General features: G+C 35.4%; 1 protein-coding gene across 4 annotated transcripts; it reads right to left on the bottom strand.

Moving 5' to 3' along the window:
* Positions 1-4,479: 4,479 nt before the first annotated feature.
* LOC104087777 (transcription factor bHLH74) lies at positions 4,480-9,112 on the bottom strand. 4 transcript variants are annotated; one of them, XM_070200166.1, is made up of 9 exons: positions 8,942-9,112; positions 7,204-7,759; positions 6,499-6,732; positions 6,339-6,404; positions 6,189-6,257; positions 5,738-5,809; positions 5,512-5,652; positions 5,003-5,087; positions 4,480-4,906 (listed from the first exon to the last, which is right to left on the bottom strand). In XM_070200166.1, the coding sequence occupies exons 2-9, from the start codon at positions 7,705-7,707 to the stop codon at positions 4,881-4,883; spliced, it is 1,197 nt and encodes a 398-aa protein (XP_070056267.1). In that variant the 5' UTR covers positions 7,708-7,759; positions 8,942-9,112; the 3' UTR covers positions 4,480-4,880. The 4 variants fall into 4 exon arrangements, with proteins under 4 accessions (XP_070056267.1, XP_070056268.1, XP_009590631.1 ...); XM_070200167.1 differs by lacking the exon at positions 8,942-9,112 and adding an exon at positions 8,706-8,931; XM_009592336.3 differs by lacking the exon at positions 8,942-9,112 and having other exon boundaries at positions 4,480-4,903; positions 7,204-8,699.
* Positions 9,113-20,589: the final 11,477 nt, after the last annotated feature.

A 20,589-nucleotide genomic window follows, 5' to 3' on the forward strand; every position in this document is an offset into this window, starting at 1 on the left:
ATTGGTGACTCATTAGGGTCATGGAAATTCAAGAAACAGACCACATTTTCTAGAAGCTCGGCAGAAGTTGAGTTAGAAGTCTTGCAACAACTGTAGCAGAACTTATTTGGTTGATAGGAGTTTTGAAAGAAGTGGATGCAGACATCAAACTACCAGTTGAAATTCACAGTGAAAACAAAACAACAATACAAATAGCTGCAGATCATATTTATCATGCGCGAACTAAACACATCGAGATCGACTGTCATTTGTTACGAGAAAGGATTCAACAAGGACTTGTTACAACCAAGTACATAGCTACAAAAGATCAACCTGCTGACCTTCTAACTAAAGGACTCAATAGAGTACAACATGAATTTCTAAACTCCAAGCTAGGTGTTCTTAATATTTTCATTCCACCTTGAGGGGAGTGATAAATGATATCAGAGGCAGAAGAGTCTTTACAGTTTAGGTGGTTAGAAGTTGTTAACAGAATTAGTTAAGCTTAAGCTAGTTAATTACCTACCTACACTCATTCTCACGTGTATATATGTATCAGCCAAGTATACACAATAGACACATTGAATAATATCAAAGACACTACTTTCAGTCATCTCTCTTCGTCACTCTCTGTACTTCATCTTCTCCATTCATCTTTATTCATCTACATCTTGAATAACAACAGTTAGTGGTAAAAGTTCTATCTTACATTAATATATGCTTAAAGGTACCATTTTAGTATGTTCCTCCATTCGCTTTCTCCTATTTAGAACCTAACTCAATCCAAGAAGATTCTAAAAGAAATTTGCGATTGAGAAAAGCAATTATCGAAAAATTTATGTTGGGCTACTTGATACTACTTATGTCACTAGGCCACTTAATACTACTTATGTTGCAATAATTTAGTTTCTCTATCTCTACAAAATGGCGGTTTGGTACGACGAAAAATATTTTTTTGAAAAATACGTTATTTTCTGGTTTTTGGGTGTTAGAAAAATATTTCTTAAGAAAATAAGGAGCAAAGTGTTCTCCTGTATCTCAAAGTCTTGAAGTTGCTGCTCAATATGATCTTTTTCTGGGGGAGGATTCATTAAATGGACCAACGGAGTACAACAACGTCGATAGTTCTTGATCCTAAATATTTATTTAACAAAAAGAGGTTGGATTTGCCAGCTTTAACCAAAAAACACTCTTTGTATAGTAATAGGTTTGAGAACCGGTTAAACAATCTCACAGATCGTCCTCAGTACAAAAGGTCAATTCAGTTGTTGTACTAAGCTTTCTTTTACGTCTTAGAATGAAGCATTATTCAAAAACAGTAGGCAAGGCACTATAAGGAAGTTAAGTAGGTAACTTTATATGTCCCTCCAACCAACATTTAGACATGATTATCTATCTCTAATACTAAAAGATTTTATAAAAATAATATCTGATTTGAAAATATTATTATCGACTTTTAATGAATGTTTTTTTCGAAAAATATTTTTTCGCTCACCTACCAAACCTCAAAAAACCCTTTTCATGAAAATACTTCCTGAACAATGAGTTATTTTCCAAAAGATGACTTATTTATCTAATCCAGGCCTCTTTTGCTCTGTGTGTGTGTGTGCGGGGTGGTGGGTTTTGGTGTTCCATCTTATAACTATTGATCGATAGTATAAAAATGTTGGACCATTTCCTACTTTCTCATAGTGGCCTAGCTATTGATCAAGGAAAAATGACATTGTATAGTCGCTCTCAAAATAATAGTAAAAAATATATATATATTTTGTATATATATATATATTCTGTATGTTATTTATAAATTTTATACACTTTTTCGGTTGACGAATATATATAATTTCTGACGCACGCTAAAAGTGAAAAAAGCCCCATTAATCAATGTTATAAAAGCCCATATTACGCTTGCCATAGACTATGATTTCCAGAGTGGTTGCTGAACATTGGTTTACCTGTGTATGGCTCAAAGATATCCTCCATTTCATATCTCTTAGTTCTGAACTACCATATCAACATTATCCTTACTAATCCTAAATTATAGGATATCAGATATATTTTTTTTTAAAATAATATAATATTGGTAGAAATTTCATTCAAAAAGAAAAAGAAAAAAGAGTAAGTAATAAACGAACAAAAAATCACTGACATATAAGATAAATACAAAAAACAAAATAATAATAATAATAATAATAATAATAATAATAATAATAATAAGAAGAAGAAGAAGAAGAAGAAGAGGAGGAGGAGGAGGAGGAGGAGGAGATATGTACCTCATGGACTGTCAAAGCGAACTCTCGTTTTGATCCCTTGTGTAAATGATAACTTCTCAATGGATTATGGTCAATATCTTGCTTAGAAACCTACCTTAACACTCTGTTAGGATTACTCTTACCTCTTGTTTTATAATATATTCTATTGTATTTTATTTTTTTATGGATACAACGTTTGGATAGATTGTATCGTTTGCTATTGTTAAATAATATTTTTGTTGTTTGGTTTGATTGTATCGTATTTACTGTAACAAATAAGTTTAATAAAATACCTCAATTATTTTAAATATTAAAGTTATCAAGAATTATGCATAAAAATAATTTAATAAACTTTTTTTCTACTAATTTATTCACCAATTTTATAGCTTGAAAACAAAAGCAAAAACCTGAAGGAAAAAAAAGGTTAATTATCATTAACAAAAAAAATCATAGAACGATGGAAAGAGATAAAGAAACGAAATGAGATTTGGAGATTTGGATGAAAAGCACGGCACGAACCAATTTTGAAAAAGATGGACGAAGGCAAAATAGGTCGCTTTCCTTCCTCTGTGGAGAGAAGACAGAAAAAGGATGTTTCCCCGCTTTCCGTCCGTCGTGTATTCCCATAGATTGGAGATTTGGAGTTAAAATAACTAAAGGGTAAAGTAGAATTATGGAGTAATAAGTAAATGCATAATTTAAAAGAAAATAGGAAACAATCTCATCACACCAAATTAATTATTTTATAAAATGAGACTTTTCGTTATTCCAAAATAATGAATTTAACACTACAATACAATACGATCAAATTTAAATAAATTATTAAAACAAACATTATTTTAGGATAACAATCAATACAATACAATAGGTAACAACTATCCAAACAAGCTGTAAAAGAATAATATAAGAGCGATAAAACTTACAGAAGAAAATAATATCGAAAACGGACTTACAAAATTTGACTTAGATTTCATGCCAAAGAAGATGAGCATTCAAAACTACCTTATCCTTGCTCACTTACCCTCTTCCCTTTCCTTTCAATCCAAAAACTTCACAGCTCTTTTCTGTTACGTGTGTTTCTTTGGGTCTCATCCTATTAAATACTTGATCAAGTATTAATTTTTGCAAGTTTGCCTAAAAAGCTTTTTTCGCCAAAAAAATTGGGAAATGAGCCTATAAATGTATTTACAATTTATATGATATTTTTTCATTTTAGAGCACTTCAAATGTTTGACACCATTTTAACAAATAATGCTATCTGTATAATTTTTTGCAACTTTCAAGAATTCAAAATATAAGATGTGTTGCAATATTTTTTTTCTATCTTTATCATTTTAACTATTTATGTACAATAACTTTTATCAGTCAAATTAACATGTAAAACCATGTATCCAGTTAAACGACGTCATATTATGCGATGGAACTGATGGATAGGATCTAGAGCTGTCAATACGGGTTGGCCCTACTCAGTTCACACGGACTTTGATATTTGACGGGCTGAGATGGGCTGGCCCACTGTTTTGATGGGCCTACAAATGGTCAACACAAGCCTACATGGGTCGCGGGCCCCCACAGGCCGATCCATCATTTTTTTTAAAAAATATATTTTTTTTAAAATTTAAGTTTTAACCTAAACTTCTCGGTGGATAGAAAACTTATGCAAAACTTAATAACTTTTGTCAGTTCCAATATATTATTTTAAAACACAAAAAAGGACAATATTTCATTCACTAAAAGTTAGTACTCAAAACAAACTATTCAAAAATATTAAGGTGCCCATGGCATATTTAACACTAACAAATCATCTTCACCAACATCTTCATTTTCATCTAAATTTATAATTATATGCAATGTTAATTAGTTAAACATTAAGAAATAACTAAAATTTTAAGAACAAAAAGTATTTATATTCACATAAAAAAATTGCTAGTTTAAGATTGGACTACTCTTCTTGTTATTTTTAGTTCTCTATATTTTTTTATATTTTTAATTAAATACGTTATTAAGCCCACAAGCCGACCCAACCAAGCATCGGTTAAGCCATATGGGCTACTGGCTTATTTGTGCCAAGCTTAAAGCCACGTTTTTAAATGGACTCCGAAAATCTTAGTCTAACCTTATTAAATCACGGGTTGGATTGGGCCGGCCCAGTGCCCCAAGCATATATCAGGCTCTAATCGGATCCTTTGTTCAATAAGGCAAGATTGCAGTAGTAAAACTAGAAATTGATAAGCTCAAGATTGAGCTCGTCTAAAAAGAAAAAAGAAACAATGATATATTAATGTTCCATTCCGTCTATTTTCCCGATATCACAAGACTTTACAAGAAAATAATCAATGTTTTTCTCTCAAAATCCTCGTAAAGCTTAAAAACAAATTCTTACGCTTGCACAAACACAATTGAAACAAGCCATCTAACCCCAAATGATGTCTTGCTTTCAATGTACAGTCATTTCTTAAATCTAAAAATAATCTCTTCTGCTAAAACTCGAAGAACACAAAATGAGTTAGGAGCTAATAACCTATACAACTCCAGAAAATTAAAGTAAAGTTTCACTATATCTTCTGTCCAATATGCAAACAGATTTTGCAGTCAATTAGGGTAATTGAATCTTCTGATCATGGTACATAACACAAACATCTGTCCTGAAATCTACAGATCCAACTTCGACCGCCCTGCTTATATGACATCAATTTTATAAGAAATAGAAAAATAAAACAAGAGAGAAAACGTTCTTCAAAAAATAAAATGTAGTAGTAGCTAATGGTTATTACCATTTGGTCCTACTATATTGCTCATAGAGGAATTTGTTTCAAATCCCATTTGAAGAAGGCTTTGGAGTTCATTGTCCCATACATTCTGCATGAAAAGTAGTAGGTTTTGATTATATCATTTCTTTGAAGTTGAGTAGAATGTGCAACTAGGATGAGAGATGGAAAATACTCCCAAATGCTCTGTATTCTACACCAAACAAAATAATTTAACAGTATGAGTCATATATCAAACTGGTGCACGAAGCATCCTGCGTTTATGCACGGTCCAGGGAAGGGCTGCACCCCAAAGGGGTGTGATATAGGCAGCCTACCCTAATGCAAGAGCATATGTGGCTAATTCCACGGCTCGAACCCGTGATCTATAGGTCACACGGAGACAACTTTACCGTTACTCCAAGGCTCCTCTTCCCGAGTCCTATATCAAACTAAGAATGAATAAGTTTATATGCAAATTCATTTCATGTATTTGCTAAGCGTAAACATCGGGAGCAGAATGTCTTTGCTTATACCTGGGGCAAGGGGTGGAAGGGTGGTGTAGTTCCCGGCATACCAGTAAAACTCCCATGTGAAATTCCAGGAAAAGGAAGAGAGGAACTCATTCCAGGACCAAGACCAAGAAGAACTGCATTGCTCGTTTGCTGATGGAGCATCTACATTTAAGAATAAGGCACATGAATTTTAAACTTCTTGGTAAAAACTAATATGGATAACCACAGCAATTATTCTTAAACTTACCTCTTTTGATAAAATACGATCGATATCGAAGTTCAGTTCCGGATTTACAGTAGCAAGTTTCATTGACAGGAACTGCAGCACCAAAGAACATGAATTTGGTATCAGTTTAATCAGTCTGGAAAGCATGGAGTTAAAGCGTGAACGGAAAAAAGAAATTTGTTTTCTGCACAAAGAACACAATCCTTGTCCATTAATACTCATTTTGCAGGGATAACATGTGATTGAATCCGCCTCAACTTAATCTGTCAGGCCAACCTTACTATTCCCGAAACAGAACTTTGATCTATATGGTAATCCTACAATGAAGCACCGTTAGGGAATTCCTACACGCTTTAGTTGCGTCTAGCTAGAACTGTGTTTTAATGGTAAGATCAAGATTCAATCTACTCAGGCACGGTAAACACGGAATCAAGAACCAATGGCTATAGTTATAAACTATCAACATATTTACCTCAACCTGCTGTTGCAGCGATTGCACGTAGTTGATAATCTCATCAAGCATCACTGCTTTCCCAGTTATCTGTTGGAACAAAAGTTATCAATTTTTAACCATATATCACAAATAACCAATAACTTAAGCAACAATAGAACCAGTAACTACCTTATTACAGCCTGGGACTAGCTCTTGAAGCAATCTCATCCTCTCGCTGATCCTTTCTCTCCTCACCTGTCAACCAAAAAAGACATTGGAGATTCATTCAATATGTCTAAAAAGGTAAATGAGCTTAAGATTGAATTGCACAATTATCTTTTGGATTTACCCTTTCGGCAAGGCTGTGGCTATTTGTGGCTTGACCTCTTTTAGCCCTGATATGAACATAATTATCCTTAGGAGGTTCCCCACCATCAGAATCTTCCTTAACTTGTTTCCCTGCTTCCTTGCTCCTTAAATTAGAGCTATTATTTTGGTCTGTTTTGTGTCTTTTCCCATCTTGCTCTTTTGAACAGTCTGAATTATCCCTTGATGAAGCCTTCTGCAGCTCTCCTTCAACATTCTACAGTGAAAAAAGAACAAAAACCTAAGTGGATATCTCATACTAGAATCAAAGGCGGATCAGGGATTTGAACTTGATAGTTCAACCTTTAATGTTCTTGGCCGTGGAGCCACATAGCTCCAAGGGCTGTCACACCCCTTCGCCGGAAAATTACACTATTTAGATGACTAAAAATTATTTTTTATGAATATATACTATGTATTGAATCCCCTTCACTTCTTTGTGTATTTACTTCTTTAAATTTTTGACACCCTTAGTGAAAATCCTGGCTCCACTATTAGTTCTTGGCATAAACTCATTGTACTTTTAAAAACTGAAATTATGAGTTCAGAAATTAGACTTTGTTGAATTTTACTGTTTTTTCCCCCACATATATTGGATTCAATTGAAGCCATTGTTCTAAAGCTACATCTATACATCTGCTAGCATATATACTGATAATTGGAAAGACTTAAAAAGATGACACAATACCTTGCCGACATTGGATAGAGAATGGTTTCCTGAAATTTTCCTCTTCCCATTAGGTGAAGCCTCCACAGCACCTTCACCTGAAATTTGGCACTCTTCTTGGGAATGTGGACCTTTTGAGAAAGCTCCTTCAGTGGGAATTCCTCTGTTCTTGACATAGTTAGGATAACAACTTTCCCCTCTAAGCTGTTCTTGTAAAGGAAAAGTATTGACTAATTCTGAGAAACTTTCATTTCCAAAAGCTGGAAACTTGGGGACCATGTCAACAAGATTTGGATCAGATGGATAGTGACTAAAGTGAGATGATTGGTAAGGCAAATTGGCAAACTCATTGTGACCAACAACTGAAGATCCTTTAAAACTCTCCTTTTGATTCAATGACAGAAGTGGATCCCAACCAGAACCACTAAAAGGGTCAACAATGGGCATTGAAGAAGGGCAATTAAAGGAAGTATCACCACCATTTCTATGTTGTAGCCTCATATCACCATTATCCTTACTACCCATTTTCAAGAATTGAAAGATCTACAAATTTTATTGGGACTCAGTCCGTGTGCACCTTCAAAAAGGCAACACCAATGCAATGTTTTTAACCAAGCCAAGAGTTGATTGCTATTTGACAGAAAGGAAAGAACAGTGTGTTTAAAAAAAAAAAAAAAAAAAGGTAAAGTGGGGTTTGACCAAAAAGAGCTGGTAGTAATATCTTGCAGGACTCAACAAGGAACAAAATAACCTTGGCAGCTTTATAGGACTGATGAGAAGAAAGAGGTTAAAGCAAAAGAAATCTCTCAAATCCTACAGACACACACAAAGGTAAAAAAGAAAACAAAAATCCAAAGTAGCAGGCATAAAATCTTTAACCCCCTCTTATTTCAAGAACACTAGGATCAAGCCTAGTCTAATGAAGGAAAAAGTAATTACCAGAGACAAGAAAGTATGAAACTTTCAGAGCATAAAGTAGACAATGAACGTAGTGAAAAGCATTGGTGAAATAACAGCTAGTGAAAAGAAAGCAGATTCCTTTTGTTTACTTGTTAAAAACAGCAGAGAGAAAGTTACAAGCTTCACATTAATCTTAACTGTGCTTTTTAACTTCCAGCAAATTCAATATGGGGGAAGAGAATGGGGTGTCAAAGAAAGTAAGGTTCTTGTTAGGGAAATATACCAATTGTCTTAGCTGAAGCTTAGAATCAAAGACAAAGCCCCACAAGTATCAAGAAAAAGAATAGACTCAACGAGACTTTTCAAATATTCTGAAATATGTAAGCTAAAAATGACAATAAAAAGCACTAAATTCTAACCCCAATTATATAGCATACAGTAACCTGAATTGGGTTTATGATAGTACCCCCTTTTACAGCACTTAAATTCTACAGAAGCAGCAAAGAAAGCAGCAAACTTTATAGATCAAATACAACAATTATAGAGAAAGAGAAAATGATAACAAGAAGATAGTTATAAATAAAAATAAAAAAGGAAGAAAGAGGGAGTGAAAGGTGTTTTACCAGCCCAAGCAAAATGGTGACATGTATGATTTTAAAAGACATACTAACTACTGCCAACTGCTCTTACAGAAATGGTTGCTTAAATTATTACAGAACCTAATCCTTCCCTTTTTCCCCATACTTTACTCCTTGTAATTTCCTTTCCTTTTAAAATATTACTCCTACATACACTCATTCCTATACATTATGCTAGTACTTTTTTTAATTTCAATTAATAAATGATTTCACATACTTACATTAGATTGGAGAGGTTATTGTTCTTCTCTTGAAGGCCAAGCTTGATAGTATAACTTTTTCTTTTTTTCTAATTTTTAACTGACACATTTTGCCAACTGTGTTCTCTTTGCTGTTACACACTCATTTTTTCTCAGTGCCAACTAACCTAACAATTCTTTCTACTTAGAACTCATCTTCTTGTTGTTCTGTGGTCCATTAAAATTCATGAGTTGTACTGTTCATTTCTACTGTTGTGTGCTATATATGCATGTCATGGCCCACCAAATCACATCTCAAATTTGATTGATGATACTATTTACTTACTACTGTACTAGCCTGCACTCTTGCTTGATGCTTGTACAAATATGGAGATAGGATGTGATATTCCCAACTAGAAAATTTAGATAGAGGGTTGAAGCAGTAATCATATTGTTTACTAATTCTAATTTACTGGTACCATTTGATTAGACATGAAATTTAAGAATTTATTTTTTAAAAACTTATGATTTAAAATAATTATAAATATTTGTATAGTTATAAATTATCTTATTATATGTAAAATAAAAATTTAAAATTAAATTATCTCTAAAACTGGAAGATAGGGCAAACTAACAAGCAGTACACTTTTCTACTTTACCATTAGCATTTGATGCACACTCAATTTAACTTACAATCTTCATGTCCAATAATATGAAACAAATACTATAGTTTCTTTAACTAAGTCCCTTTATTCCAAAAAAAAAAAAACAGATTCGAAGTATAAGAATCAATTATCTAGCTAGCATTTGGATATGGAGTTGGTTGAAACTTAAAAAAATAGTTTTTGAAGGTGTTTTGAAAAATAATTTTTGGAAGTTTAAATTGTGCTTGGACATGTATTTTATTTGAAAAATAATTTGAATTTTTGTGAGTGGAAGAAAAAATTTCACCCAAAAACTACGCTAAACTAGCTTTTGGAAACTTGAAAAAAAAAATCAATTTTTTTTTCAAAAACTTATCATAATCTATGACCTCAAAAAATTTTGAAAAAAAAGTTGTCAAAATCTATGGCCAAATAGGAACCTAATCTCAACATGAATTTGGAGTGATTACTTAATTTTGTAAAATAATATTTTACATAATTAACTCAAATTTCTTTAGATTCTTAATATCAAAAACTTCTGACTCTATGAATACTAATAAGAATAGTATTATAAAAATAGAATAGAGTTGGAATTTCTGCTTCTCAATAGTACAATATTGAGTTTATAAGAATTTTAATAAAATGGAAAAGGGGCAATTGGGGGCCCAAGCCGTGTGGAAAAGATGCTTGCTTTGATTGAGGGGTAGAGAGTAAAGTGTGAGGTTTAAGATTGTACAAATTGAAAAGATAGTGGTGCTGTTGACAAACTAGTACTGAATATAACTCTCTGGTTTCCATTTGTTTGTTAATTGATGTGTCAGTCCTATCTTTTTTCTTTTCTAAAATAAAATTAATTATTTTTAAGAATTAATTTCTTCGCTTTGGCCCTTTGGGGTCCTCAGAACATAAGGAATTAGGGAATCTAATCCCCCATAATTTTACCTCATTGTCCTAGTACTGTTTCCAGCTGTAGGGCTGCCCGTCTTTATACTCTCTATATTTTTTTCATTTAGAGACACTGTACCTAATGTCCCAACCTTAAACTTCGGTCAAACCATGTTGTCCGGTCAATACTCTCTTATTAGCTGGAAATTCTAGCTTTTTCCTAAATTAACGCCTTATTAGCTCCCCTTTCCAATTCTTGATCCATTTTTGGACCTATATTTGATTATCGATTCAAAATTTTTATTTGTGGATTCTTATGCTTCGATTATTTTATTGCTTTATTATTTTGTTGTTGTTACTTTTCTTGTCTTTACTATTTTCACCATGCTTCTTCGCTATTGTTTCTTTATTGGAAACAACATCCCTATCTATATAAGGTAGGGCTAAGGTCTGCGTACACAATATTATCCCCAAACTCTTTCAATGAGAATATACCGAATATGTTGTTGTTATTGTTATTGATTCATGAGTACAGATCCTTTTGAAACTTTTCTTTTACATCCGGTATTTATATAAAGTCAATAATTATTTAAAATGTTTCATTTATATAAATTTTTAACATATCAGAACGATCAATATATATATATACGAACTATTCCAAAGTTAAATTAATGCTTATAAGGAGCAAATGATAATGATAGCACACGATAATCCAGGTTTATCAACATCCAGAAAAGGAAGCTACTACACAATGAGATTAATTAGCTCTATTATCTACAGGGATAATTCGTTAGTGTCTCTAGCTTTAGGTAATAAGCTTCTGATCTTGTACTTGTGATACAGTTATAAGATTTTAAAGAATTAATACATGATTATACTTTATTTTCATAATATTACGTGGATCATAATAAGAATCAGCAAACTTTTACAAAATTCCACATATTAGTCAAGAAAGCTTTTAATTGCGTCACGGAAATTATCTAGTTCTACATCGACGATTTATTATAACGTGATAGGTACTAATAATTCAAAATGTAATGCATGTGGATAGTTGAATTACTAGATCTATCATCTAGGATTATCTGAATTTGGCGTGGACTTTCAAGGGGTACATATTATTACTGTGGTACTATAAGTCTCTGGTTTGCTAATTCATACCCATGTTTTCCAATTATATTTTGTTGAGAAACTTGTGTTTGTTCAAATTATTGTATTTACCAAATAGGTTGTTACATGTATATTAGTAAATTGCCTGATGCAAAATAAATAAATAAATAAATAAAATTAAAAAAAAAAGATTTTAGCAACTCCATTATTTAGGCAAAAAAACTAGTTAAAAATATTACTTGCCAATCTTTTTAAAAATTTTAAAAGGATCTAAATATATTTGCACTATGTTGTAGAATTTGTTTTTATTCTTATGTGAATTTGGACATACTAGTATCCATGAAAAGTTTAAGTAAAATTTAAATATATACGAAATTATAATTCACAATTTCTTATAGTTAAGCATACTTTTCAAATGTTTTAAAAAATAATCTAGTAAACAAAAATAAATTGAATTTCCAAATAATAGTAGTGTCACAGAAAACAAAAATTCAAAGGTAAAAGTCTTCTGAAATTTCTAGAAGGAAAAATGCTGTACAATATGCACAAATTATTACAAGTATCTTAATTTACAAATTTTGGAAAACTTATGCTTCAAATGTTTCAAGGACAAATATGATGATAAGATAAATAAGAGATGATTGAGATGGCACACCAAACCTAACAGTGTGGGCACTCACATCAAATCATTGCTCTCATTACAGCTGAATGGGGTATTCCCAGCAACCCGAGGGATGGATTAGGATTTAGGGGCTAGTATACGAGATATACTTGCAATTTTCGTTCATTTCTTGTTGAAACTTAAAAAAATATATAGATAAAGTTTTATGCAAACCAAAAATTAAGAAATGTAAAACTTCAAAGTTTGAAATGGAGTTTGTGGGCTATAAATGAAAGTTCTAATTTCAGTTCTAAATAAATATATATTGACTTAACAATGGAGATATCCGGTACTATTAATATGATTTCTAGCTTAGCTCACTCATGAAATTGTATTACTTTAAATCTTTGAGATTTAATATTCATGAGAAAATTCTTAAAATCTTTTTCAAGTGAATGCATGTCTAAAAATAATTTTAATTTGTAAATATTTTTTTTCAGCTTAACTTTAAAAACTATGTTTTCCAAATTTCACATTTCTTATGTCCAAACGCCTACCAAGATTCAATAATTAGATTTTTGTTTTGATGGTGGACGTCAAGTCTGTATTACTGTATATAATATATATCTTTATACAATGTAGTACTTACTAGTACATGCTATTTTTGGTGATACTGACTATGCAAATTATGCAAATATAGACACATCCGAGTTTTTCTGTTTTTCTTCTTAATGGATCTCCACTTGCAGTTTTTACTTTCCTTTTATCCAACTTCCCTTTTAGAGGGTAAAGATAAAACTGACGAAAGTATAGTAACAACTAACAGTAACTTTTGAAGGAAAAGAATCCGGAGTTTGAGCCTTGCAATTATATAGTTGTTCACAATTGGAAAAGTAGCAAGCAAACTAGTCAAAACATAAACTTAAAACCAAAATCATGACCAAAATAACACTAACCTAATGAGAAGCCATTGTCCACTCTAATCTTATTGGAAAATTAATTCAAATTTGTAGTATGTCCCTTCTTGTCTTTATTTTCATTAATGTGGTGCTTATACTTTTCTGAGTCGATGGTCTATTGGAAAATCCTCACAAGGTAGTGGTACGGTCTGCGTACACACTACTCTCCTCAAACCCCACGGTATGGGATAATACTGGGTATGTTGTTGTTGTATGAAATTAAAATCATATAGGATTTAATATATGCAAGCTTATTTAAGATTTGTAGTCAAAATTATATAGGAATATATGTTTTCATGTTTTAAGCTAAAGTAGGTTTTCTAATATTATAAAATGGGGATATTGCTAATTATTTTCAATTGCGGAGAAGAGTGAAGAATTGTAGAGATCTTTCAAAGCTTTATAATAAAATATGTTTCCTTCAAATCCAATTTGTCAATGTAAAAAATGATCAATTAGCACAAATGAAATGTGTGAATGTATATTTACGAGTGCATTGTGCATTAGTAATAAGTAATCTGTACTGGAAAAGTTGCACGGCTTGTTTCCAAAATTCTTTATTGTAATTATGAAAGCCTCAGTTACCATAATTAACTAAACAATATTCATTAAAAACAGTTTAGTGATTAAGATATCATAATTAAACCATGTAAAAACTCGAAAATGTAATAGACAAACCAGAGATCACGCATGCGGCTTATTATGGGCTTTTAGTGGGCCGTTTTATTTTGAGTTTGTGGTCCTGCCCAACTAGCAATGATGGGTTTTATACCTCAAAAGAGAAGAATCTCCTAAAGAGTATTTGCCTAATCAGATTCTTTAACTTTAAACATCATCAAATGCCAGATTAAGAAATTCAGTTCATGCTTCGCTTTAGGCCATACGCTAATCCTTTTTTCTACTTTAACACTATTATATACTCTCCAAGTTGCTTTGCCATCACTACTGGTTATGAAAAGTTAAAAAACTCAGATTCAGATTAATCTGTAGAACAATTAATTAAAAAACTATTCCCTTTATCTTAACCAAGTTTCGTAAAATGGATTAAACTAACATGAAAGCTAGATTAGGGGTGGAAAACGGACCGGTCGGGTCGGATATGATTCATGTCGAAAACGGGTAATGTAAAAACGGATAAATTATCCGATCCTATCCATATTTAATACGGATAAATAATGGATAAACCGGTAGATAATGTGGATATTCATATTATCCATGGCTTCTTGAGTATGATCATTTTTGGAAGAATTCCTATTCTCCCAAACTTGAGAAACCCCCAATTTGAGGCTTTACAAATGTAAAAGTTAAACTCATTAGTCGTCTATTGGTTATTCATTTTCTAAGTGGATAATATGGTTCTTATCCATATTTGACCCGTTTTTTTTAAAAATTCATTATCCAATCCATTTTAATGGATATTATGGATGAATAACTATTTTTTAATCTATTTTGCCACCACTAAGCTAGAGCATACTACTGTTACTCCCTATACTATATAAAGTTTTAGCGTATGATACGCAAATTATAACTTTTTTTTTTCTTCCTATATTCCTATAAAGTATGACTTTGTAATGCTTGAGTCCATGGTTTATTAGAAATAGCCTATCTACTTTAGATAAGGCAGGGTAAGTTCTATATATATTTACCCTTTTCAGACCCTACTTATGGGATCACATTGGATATGATGGTATTGTTGTTATTGTTGTTTCCAATGATACTTGGTTGTCTTTAAGCTCCTTTTAATCTAATTAAATATTGTATACGGTCGAAATAGATTTCGGCCTCCGTACGTTTGATCGAGTTCGAATGGTAAGCGATCGAAGTGAGAGCTCGATACGAGTTCCGAGGATAGTACAAACAAGCCTTGAGCTCCAAGACCGATCGAGGAATCGGCTCGGTATCATTATCAAGCCCATGACCAAATCGAACCGCAAGGCAAAGAGAAGGTTGTCGGAGATGCACAGACCGATTAACACTCACCCCGAATGTTGAACTCGAACTCAAGGCCGAGCGCTCGACCCAGTATCTAGCTCGAGCCAGTATCGAACTCGCAGACAGGAGCCGTTGCAACCGTACTAGAAGAGAGAATCTTGGCAGGAATCGAGGAAGAGACAATTCATCATAGGTTCTCCACTATATATTTTTATTATAAATAAAGTAATATCCCTCTACTATAAATGGGGGAATCCTTGTAAGCACAAGGGGGTGGACACATTGTAAGAAAAGACTACTTCTATTCATTTAAGAATAAATCTCTTAAGCTTGTTTTACTTAGCATACTCACTCTTCTAGTTCAATAGTTTATAACACATTTCTATAGCCAAGAATCTAAATATTTTCACTTCTATGTACGATTTATGTCAAGCTATATCACATATCCTTAGAACTACTTATAAATTTAACTATATCCGATTTTTCCGGTAAACAGTTTGGCGCCCACGTGGGGCTAAGGATAACAATGGTTGTTTGATACAAATCCACAATATGCACCAGTTTACAACTCCGAATCAGCAATGGCAAACCCTCGATTTATGGTTTTACCTATCGACCACGAAGCCGGCCTTCAGGATGAAACTAACAACTTGATACCCAGGGCCGGAAGGCCACTTAACGATGTCACTGAAGCTCGAGTCGAAGTACCTAAAATCCGAGTTTAAGTACCACTAGATGTCAATTCACAAGTGGCTCTTGAGCCGAATCAACGTTCCGAACCGGAAAAAAGCATTCAGGGGGTACTCGATCCGTAGCTCGAGACACCTATAACGTGAAGGAGATCGGAGTCAGCTTACGGATGATCTTCGAGATGTTACAAGCCCAACAAATAGCGATAGCTCAATTGTAGAGCCAAACTCAGGTACAAAGCAGGTCGGAGCCCGATTCGCTTCGGGAAATCACCTACAGAACGGAGCCAGCCATAGTGAAGTCAAACGAGCAAGAATCGGGGACTACTCCCGAAATTACTAGATTGCTCGAGGAACTCACAAAACGAGTCGAAACCAATGATAAAAAAGTAGAAACATATAATTCTAGGGTCGGTCAGATCCCGGGAGCTCCACCAATGATAAAAGGGCTGGATTCGAAGAAATTCATCCAAAAGCCTTTTTCCCTCGAGTGCAGCCCCAAAACCAATCCCCAAAAAATTCCCTATGCCCAAAATTTTCAAATATAACGGTACGACCGATCCCAACGAACACGTCACCTCTTACACGTGTGCCATCAAGGGTAACCATTTGGGAGACGATGAGATCGAATCCGTGTTATTGAAAAAATTCGGAGAGACCCTTTCGAAGGGAGTGATGATTTGGTATCATAATTTTCCCCCAAATTCCATCGATTCTTTTGCCATGTTAGCGGATTCGTTTGTAAAGGCACATGCTGGTGCCATAAAGGTTGCAACAAGGAAATCGGACCTCTTCAAAGTAAAGCAAAGCGGTAATGAAATGGAACGTGTCCCGATTTCAAATGGAATGGGAGTTCGTGTCCCGATTTCAAATGGAACGCATGGAATTGCCACTAGTCACAGACGACTGGGCCGTCCAAGCTTTCACCCAAGGGTTGAATGAGCAAAGTTCAATAGCATTATGTCGGCTGAAGCAAAATTTGATCGAGTATCCAGCAATAACTTGGGCGGATGTACACAACCGATATCAGTCAAAAATCAGGGTCGAAGATGACCAGTTGAGAACTTCTTCCGGATCCATGCACCAGAACAGGGCAGCTATTAAAAACCAGAGGGATATCGACAGAGAACGAAGGTCGAAAAGAGACCGATATCAATCGTACGTCGCAGATTGAATGAACAACGGCTCAGCACGCAATTCCGCTCGAAACAATCGAAGGAGTGATCGAGGACAAAATTATCGGGGGCTTATGAGCAAGAGTGGTTTCGATAAATATATCGATCCTATAGAGGCACCTCGGCTATCGGAGTACAATTTCAGCGTCGACGCATTGGGCATTGCATCAGCGATCGGAAGAATCAAAGATACTAGGTGGCCCAGACCCATGCAAACCGACCCTTCCCAAAGAAACCCAAATTCGATGTGCAAGTATCATGGCACGCATGGCCACAGGACCGAGGATTGCAGACAATTAAGAGAAGAAGTAGCCCGCCTATTCGATGAGGGCCACCTTCGAGAGTTCCTCAGTGACCGAGCCAAAAATCACTTCAGAGAAAGGGACGCCAACAAAAATGATGAACAAGAGGAACCTCTACATATCATTCATATGATCATCGGTGGGGTCGATACTCCACAGGGACCCGTTCTTAAGTACGGCAAGATACCGGCTACAGGGGAAAAATGAACTCGAGGTTATGTATCCGAGGACACTTTATCATTCAGAATCGAAGAAGCTGAGGGCATCTCTCAACCTCACAATGACGCTTTGGTAATTTCTATCATATTAAATAAAGCTCAAGTTAAGCGTGTTTTAGTGGATCTAGGTAGCTCTGCGAATATCATCCGATCTTGGGTAGTGGAGCAGTTCGGTTTGCAGAATCAAGTCATGCCCGCAGCTTGGGTCTTGAACAGTTTCAATATGGCCAGTGAAACGACTAAAGGGGAGATTACTCTACCAGTGAATGTAGATGGAACCATCCAAAATACCAAATTCCACATAATCAAAGGGGATATGAGGTACAATGCCCTACTCGGAAGACCTTGGATCCACAATATGAAGGCAGTGCCTTCGACCCCCCACTAAGTGATGAAATTTCCTACGTCGGACGACATGAAAACAATATACGGGGAGCAACATGCTGCGAAGGAAATATTTGCGGTCGATGAGGTAACACCGATACCGACGCTATCGGTCTCGAAAATATCGAGCACTAAAGATAGACGAGAAACCAAATAGCAATTACAGCCACCAGTCTCGACCAAACCGGTGGAACAGGAAATAGAGGATGACGAGAAAGAGTTTCTGACACCTCGGGCTTTCATCATCCCCGACGACTCTGACGCCACCAAATCTACGATCGAAGAACTGGAGCAGGTTATATTAATCGAATATCTGCCCTAGAGAAAGGTATACTTGGGAATGGGATTGACCCCCGAACTAAGGAAAAAACTCATTCAATTTCTTATCGATAATATAGACTATTTTGCTTGGTCCCATTTAGACATGACAGGGATCCCACCGTCAATAACAACGCACCAGCTGAGCTTGGACCCTAAGTTCAAGCTGGTGACGCAAAAAAGAAGACCTCAGTCCGAGGTAAAACACGCATTTGTAAAGGATGAGGTAACTAAACTTCTCAAAATAGGGTCAATTCGTGAAGTAAAATATCCCGAGTGATTAGCCAACGTAGTTGTAGTCCCTAATAGGGGGAACAAACTTAGAATGTGCGTAGATTATAAAGATCTAAACAAAGCATGCCCCAAAGATTCTTTTCCACTGCCTAGCATCGATCGCATGATCGATGCCACAGTTGGCCACGAGATCCTTACTTTTCTCGACGCCTACTCCGGATACAATCAAATTCGAATGAACCCGGAGGACCAAGAAAAGACTTCATTTATCACCAAGTATGGAACCTATTGCTATAATGTAATGCCATTCGGGCTAAAAAACGCAGGAGCTACTTACCAACGCCTAGTGAATAAAATGTTCGCAGAACAAATAGGTAAGTCTATGGAAGTTTACATTGATAACATGCTAGTTATGTCCCTGCACGCAGAGGACCATTTGACTCATTTGCAGGAAACGTTCAAGATCTTAAGGAAATACAACATGAATCTCAACCCCGAGAAATGTGCTTTTGGGGTTGGATCAGGCAAGGTCCTTGGTTTCATGGTAAACAATCGGGGAATCGAGATCAACTCCGACAAAATTAAGGCCATCGAAGAAGTCACCATCGTGGATAGCATGAAAGCAGTGCAAAGGCTGACCAGGCGGATAGCTGTCTTAGGCCGATTCATTTCGAGGTCATCAGATCGAAGCCACAAATTCTTCTCTCTACTCAAAATAAAGAACGATTTCGCCTGGACCCCGGAATGCCAACATGCACTAGAACAATTGAAGCGGTACCTATCGAGCCCACCACTACTTCTCACTCTGAGGATAGATGAGAAGCTGTACTTATACTTGGCGGTATCAAAAATCGCGCTAAGCGGCGTCCTAATTCGAGAAGAGCAAGGTACACAATTTTCTGTTTATTATGTAAGTCGGACCTTAGGGGAAGCAGAGGCTAGATACCCTCACTTAGAGAAATTAGCACTTGTACTAATAAGCACCTCTAGAAAGTTAAAACCATACTTTCAATGTCACCCCATATGCGTTTTGACCACTTACCCACTTCACAATATTTTTTACAAGCCCGAACTATCGGGTCGATTGGCCAAATGGGACGTCGAACTCAGTGGGTACGATATCGAATATCAACCACGTACGACCATCAAATCCCAAATTTTAGCGGACTTCATGGCCGATTTCACGCCAACCCTCGTACCCGAAGTTGAAAAGGAACTCTTGTTAAAATCAGGTACGTCGGAGGAGGTTTGGACCCTCTACACAGATGGTGCTTCAAATGTGAATGGGTCCGGGCTTGTCATCGTACTGAAACCTCCCACAGGTGGCATTATTAGACAATCCATCAAAACCACAAGATTAACTAACAATGAGGCCGAGTACGAGGCCATGATTATAGGTCTCGAGCTAGGTAAAAGCCCGGGAGCAGAAGTCATTGAAGCCAAATGTGACTCTTTACTAGTGGTGAACCAAGTAAACAAAACTTTCGAGGTTCGAGAAGATAGGATGCAAAGGTATTAAGACAAATTACAGGTAACTCTACACCGTTTCAAAGAATGGACCCTACAACATGTGCCTCGAGAACAAAACTGTGAGGCCGACGCACTCGCAAATTTGGGGTCGTCGGTCAAGGAAGATAAGATCAACTCGGGGACTGTCGTTCAACTCTCGAGATCTGTAATCGAGGATGGACATGCCGAAATAAATTCCACGAGCTTAACCTGGGATTGGAGGAATAAGTATATTGAATATTTAAAGAATGGAATACTCCCATCGAACCCTAAAGAATCGAGGGTTCTACGAACCAAGGCTGCTCGATTCACGCTGGTTGAAGATGGAACATTATATAGAAGGACGTTTGACGGACCACTGGCAATATGTTTGGGACCAGGAGATACCGATTATGTTTTACGAGAGGTCCATGAAGGCACTTGTGGAAACCACTCTGGCGCTGAACCATTAATTCGCAAAATCATCAGAGAAGGGTACTACTGGGATAGCATGGAAAAAGACACTAAGGAGTTCGTTTGAAAATATGATAAATGTCAAAGGTTTGCACCGATGATCCATCAACCCGTAGAGCAGCTTCATTCGGTCATTTCTCCATGGCCATTCATGAAATGGGAAATGGATATCGTCGGACCTCTACCATCAGCCCCAGGTAAAGCTAAATTCATTTTGTTTATGACTGACTATTTCTCTAAATAGGTTGAAGCACAAACGTTCGAAAAGGTAAGGGAAAAA

The sequence above is a fragment of the Nicotiana tomentosiformis genome, chromosome 4, assembly GCF_000390325.3.
Source record: "Nicotiana tomentosiformis chromosome 4, ASM39032v3, whole genome shotgun sequence".
Classification (NCBI taxonomy): domain Eukaryota; kingdom Viridiplantae; phylum Streptophyta; class Magnoliopsida; order Solanales; family Solanaceae; genus Nicotiana; species Nicotiana tomentosiformis.

Bases quoted from the DNA above. Each gene is read 5' to 3' on its own strand.
- LOC104087777 (XM_070200166.1), bottom strand. From the start codon at position 7,707: ATGGGTAGTAAGGATAATGGTGATATGAGGCTACAACATAGAAATGGT. The intron at 6,733-7,203 runs GTATTGTGTCAT...TTTTCACTGTAG, and splicing joins CTCTATCCAATGTCGGCAAG to AATGTTGAAGGAGAGCTGCA. The intron at 5,810-6,188 runs GTAAATATGTTG...TTGGTGCTGCAG, and splicing joins CGCTGCAACAGCAGGTTGAG to TTCCTGTCAATGAAACTTGC.